At 43.6% G+C, this 4785-nt stretch overlaps 1 protein-coding gene across 1 annotated transcript; it reads left to right on the top strand.

The window, feature by feature from the left end:
• Positions 1 to 254: 254 nt before the first annotated feature.
• LOC109924239 (genetic suppressor element 1-like) lies at positions 255 to 4067 on the top strand (the record flags this gene model as incomplete). Its single annotated transcript, XM_048592516.1, has 2 exons — positions 255 to 870; positions 3955 to 4067. Coding segments are annotated over exons 1-2 (582 nt in total), but the record flags the coding sequence as incomplete, so codon positions are not given.
• Between the last annotated feature and the right edge of the window lie 718 nt (positions 4068 to 4785).

Genomic DNA, 4785 nt, shown 5'->3' with positions numbered 1-4785 from the left:
TGCTGCAGTGCATCTTGTAGCTGATGTACTGATACGGCTTAATAATCAGATTATCACTCTCAGTCTTTGCATGGACCCTTCCTCCTCACCAGGTTCCTCCCTTTAATAAAAAGAAAAATGCTGGAAATATTCAATGGGTGAGAATTGAAGAAATCAGAAATGTAATAGATTTTGAGCACATTTTGGATTCCACCCAGAGAAAAGACCTGTGTGTATATATTGCTGATGTTGTTTCTTTGTGTTGTTGTTCTGTCTTTTGTAGATCTGGACCTGGTCACCATGAGCTGTGTGGCAGAGAGCAACCCCAGCAGCTAGGAGCTCCGCCCCCACTCATTTCCCCCAAACCCCAGCATAAGGAGCACCATTCCAGCCCAGCCGTCCTGTGGAACCCAGTGACCCTGATGGATAACCACACCGAGTCCCGTAAGAGCCACGATCACCACATGCTGAACAACTATGCTGGCCACTACGACACACACCGGCAAGTGGGCCCGCCAATCAAGATGGAGAAGATCCACAGCCACGAGGAGAGCGCCAAGAGGCGTGACGGTCCTGAGAAGTATCAGCCATCGCGGGGCCCAGGCTCCCTGGAGCACGCCTCGCACTCTCACTCTTACGGCCCTCCGTTTGCAGAGCTGGAGAAATCTGCCCAGTCCATTCTTAACCAGCAGCGGATGTCCATGCCCTATCTTGGGCCGTGCAGCGACATGAGCTTATTGCACAAGTCAACGTCCTCCTATAGACAGCCCCTGAGCCTCCCACGAGCCCCAGGGCCTATGTATGTCTATGATGAACTCCTGCAGCGCCACCGAAGGCTGATAAGCAAGCTGGACCTCGAAGAGAAGAAGCGGAAAGAGGCTAAAGAGAAAGGTGAGCCTTCGTGGCAAAGAACGATGGGGTTAGTATAGGTAGAATGGACCGAAGGGCCTCTTCTGTGCTATAGGACTCTGACTCCCAGGACTTTTAATTGTTTGAGCGTTTCATTGTGGCATTGTAGCTTCTTGGTCCTGAGCCAGCAGAGGTGCCTGGACTTTGTGGTGACTTATTCTGGTTACCAGTGAATAAATAGCAATATTTTTGTCTGAAAGAAAAAAACTGAAAGTACTGCACATGTTGGAAATCAGGAACAAAAACAGAAATTGCTGGGAAAACTCAGCAGGTCTGGCGGCATCTGTGGAGAGAAAGCAGAGTTAACGTTTTGGGTCCAGTGACCCTTCTTCAGAATATTTTTCTCTGGCCTGACTTGTTTAACAGATCAATATCCAAGTGTTCATTGAGGCAACAACAGACTTTCAGAGACTTAGAAAGGATCGTCTTGTAAATATGACGACAACAGTTTCCATCTTTCCCTTTTTCTGACAAGAAGCCAACTTCCTCAAAGAGGAGGAATCCAGCTCCTTTTTCTAAAATAAGCCAACTTAAATAAGCCAACTTAAACAAAAACTACCCAACAGGGGCATAGTGCTAACAATCAAATGCTCAAATAGAATCCAGCCCTTTTCTTGTACCAAATAACAAAAGCTGCCCACCGGGGACGCTCTGGCTTAACCCAGACAGAGAACCCAGCTCTTCTCGTTTTTTACAAAATAGAGACAAGAAATTGCTCACCAGGGCGGCTTTAACTTAACCAGAAACCAAAAAAAACCCCCAAAACAGGAGAAAATGGGAGAGAGGGTGGGGTTGTCGTGGTAATGTCACTGGACTTGCCATCCAGAGACCCAGGCAAAGGTACTGGAGGTATGGGTTTGAATCTCACTGTGCTAACTGGTGAAATTTCAATTTAATAAAAATCTATAATTTTTTTAAAAAGTGAAAGGACTGCAGATGCTGGAAATCAGAAACAAAACCAGAAATTGCTGGAAAATCTTCGCAAGGGCTGGCAGCATTTGCGGAGTGAAATCAGAGTTAACATTTTGGGTCCAGTGACCCTTCAGAACTGATTATAATTAAAAAGCTTGGCTAATGGTGACCATGTAACCACTGTCAATTGTAAAAACCCATTGGTTTCACTAATATCCTTTAGGGGAGGATATCTGCCATCATTATGTGGTGCGGCCGATGTGTGATCCCTGTTCTCTGGACAGTTTAAAGATGGGCAATAAATCTGGCTGAGCCAGTGATGTTCACATTCCCATGATTTAACTAAGTAAAAACTTGTGTAACGACAGATACACTGGAGTGACTTTAAGATTATAATTTCATGCAGTAAAATAACATATGTAGGAAGGACGATGAGGCAGCTTGCTTTATGAATGGTGTTGAAATAGCTAAGGAACGTGATCATCATGTTCTACTAAGCCCAATGCTCTATTGTCCAACTAATGCAGAGCATCAAGCAACAGAAGCTTTAGAAGATGCTGAGTATGATATGCAAAATAGTAACATTTAAGTATGTAAATATAATGGGAGGCAATGACCTTGTGGTATTATCGTTGGACTGTTAATCCGGAGACCTAGGTAATGTTCTGAGGACCTGAGTTCAAGTCCTGCCACGGCAGATGGTTAAATTTGATTTCACTAAAAATCTGGAATTAAGGATCTAATGATGACTATGAAAATCACTTGAGCTGAATCCAGCTCACAGAATCTAAGGCAGTATTTCCCAAACGCTTTCCCATTGTGACCCCAAGTCAAGGATTGAAAATTGTCGAGTGAGAGCTATGAGAGCAGGGTACAGAAGGGATGTGTGAGAACAGGTTAGAGCGGGTGCACTTGGTCAGAGCTTCCTGGTAGCTCTTGCTTCCTTCAGAGCTAGGCACACCAGAATTTCCTCTCAAGACCCAATTTGGGGTGCCAGCCCCACTTTGGAAAGCTCTGGGTCTTCGGATCTCCTGCTCTGAGCGCTTACCCTCTAATAAAGAATCAATTTCCTCAACACAATCTACTTTTGAAATCAGGATTCCCAAGAAGATTTGGGTACAGGAGCAATGAAGTCTTGCTGCAATTGTATAGAAGTTTGGTTAGACTGTACCTGGAAAACTGTGAGCAGTTTTGGGCCCCTTATCTCCGGAAATATATTATTGCCAGAGGCAAGTGCAACAAAGCTTCATCAGACCTTGTTTCCAGGATGGTGGGACTGCCCTGTGGGGAGAGATTGGATAAACTGGGCCTGTATTCTCTAGAGTTTTGGAGAATGAGAGGGAATCTCATTGAAATGTGCAAAATACTTAAAAGGATGGAGGGTATCGATGCAGGTAAGAGGGATCCCCCTGCTTGTAGGGGACACAGTTTACAAAATAAGGGAGGTGCTATGTAGGACCGAGAGGAGGAGAATTTTCAGAACTCCCTACCCCAGATGATGTTGCCAGGAATGGAGGGTTTGAATTACAAGGAGAGGCTGGATAGGCTGAGACTTTTTTAATCGGAGTGTAGGAGATTGAGAGGTGACCTTTTGGAGGTTGATAAAATCATGAGAGGTATAGATAAGGTGAATGGCCGGTGTCTTTTCCATTGGATGAGGGATTTCAAGACTAGGGGGTATATTTTTAAAGTGACAAGAGAAAGATTTAAAAAAGACATGCGGGGCAATATTTTTTACACAGAGATTAGTTCATGTATGGAATGAACTTCCAGAGGAAGTGGCGGATGCAGGTACAGTTATAACATTTAAAAGACATTTTGATAAGTCCATGAATAAGAAATGTTTGAAGGGATATGGGCCAAGTGCAGGCAGGTGGGACCAGTTTAGTTGGGGATTATGTTCGGCATGGACTGGTTGGACTGAAGGATCTATTTCTGTGCCGTAAGACTCTGTGACTGTGGAATCTCCGTCTTTGAGTATACTTAAAGTAGATAGGTGCATACTTGGATGTAGTTAGTTAATTGAAGGATTGAAATGAACTAATTGGGCAGCTCAGCGCAGGATGAATGTGCTGACACAGCAGAGCATATTTGCACACTGTCAGGCTGCTTTGTCAGTTATTCTGTCACTTTGCTTCCACTGTTTCTAATTAGGTTATTACTATGACTTTGATGACTCGTATGATGAAAGTGATGAAGAGGAAGTTCGAGCACATCTCCGGCGAGTCGCTGAACAGCCACCTCTGAAACTTGACGATTCATCTGAGGTAATGTTAACACTTCTCCGTTGTGGCAGTCTAAAAATAGGCTGTGGAACGATAATGAGAATCTAATAGACTTAGAAGCCTCATTTTTTTTTTATCTCTTTGCATTCCTCACCACATCATTAATTTGCCATTCTCCCTTCTTTCAGCAAAAACGTTTTCCTTCTGAACTCCTTGCTTATTTCTAAATTTTCCAAAAGGTAATTGCATTAGAGGCAGGACATCCAACTGCTTAGATGTGTAGCATAGGGTGAAGGAGGATTTATTAATCAAGACATTGGGATTACTGTGGGTTAAACTGAGGGTTATGGCTCTTTGTAAAGACACTAAGGAGTTCATAAGATGTCTAGGCTCGATTAGACGTAGTCCTCACACAGAAAATACTGATAATCTGACGGCAGCGAACAATGACAATAGAAAAAAATACCCAGACCAATTTAACATTCGCAGTGTCTCAGGCAGTTTTCAGGTTGGTTATTTCAGTATTTCACAATTAAATCTCAACTCTCATGCCTCTCAAAGTTTCAGCCATTTACTTTTTAAATGATCATCCCTCTGAAGACTTTTGTCTAAACGCTGCAGTTATTTTCTAAATCGGAGATTGTGTCTCTTCCATGAGGTGCAAAGCCATCAGCACATCCGCCAGTGCTAACAGGCCCAGGAATCCAGTCAATTTAGACTCTAATGTTGCTCCATCATGTTCTACCGTTCTGGCAGCATG

This window comes from Rhincodon typus, unplaced genomic scaffold (assembly GCF_021869965.1).
Source record: "Rhincodon typus isolate 14 unplaced genomic scaffold, sRhiTyp1.1 hic_rhity00001368, whole genome shotgun sequence".
Taxonomy (NCBI): domain Eukaryota; kingdom Metazoa; phylum Chordata; class Chondrichthyes; order Orectolobiformes; family Rhincodontidae; genus Rhincodon; species Rhincodon typus.
This window is presented reverse-complemented; position numbering and strand designations above follow the sequence as displayed.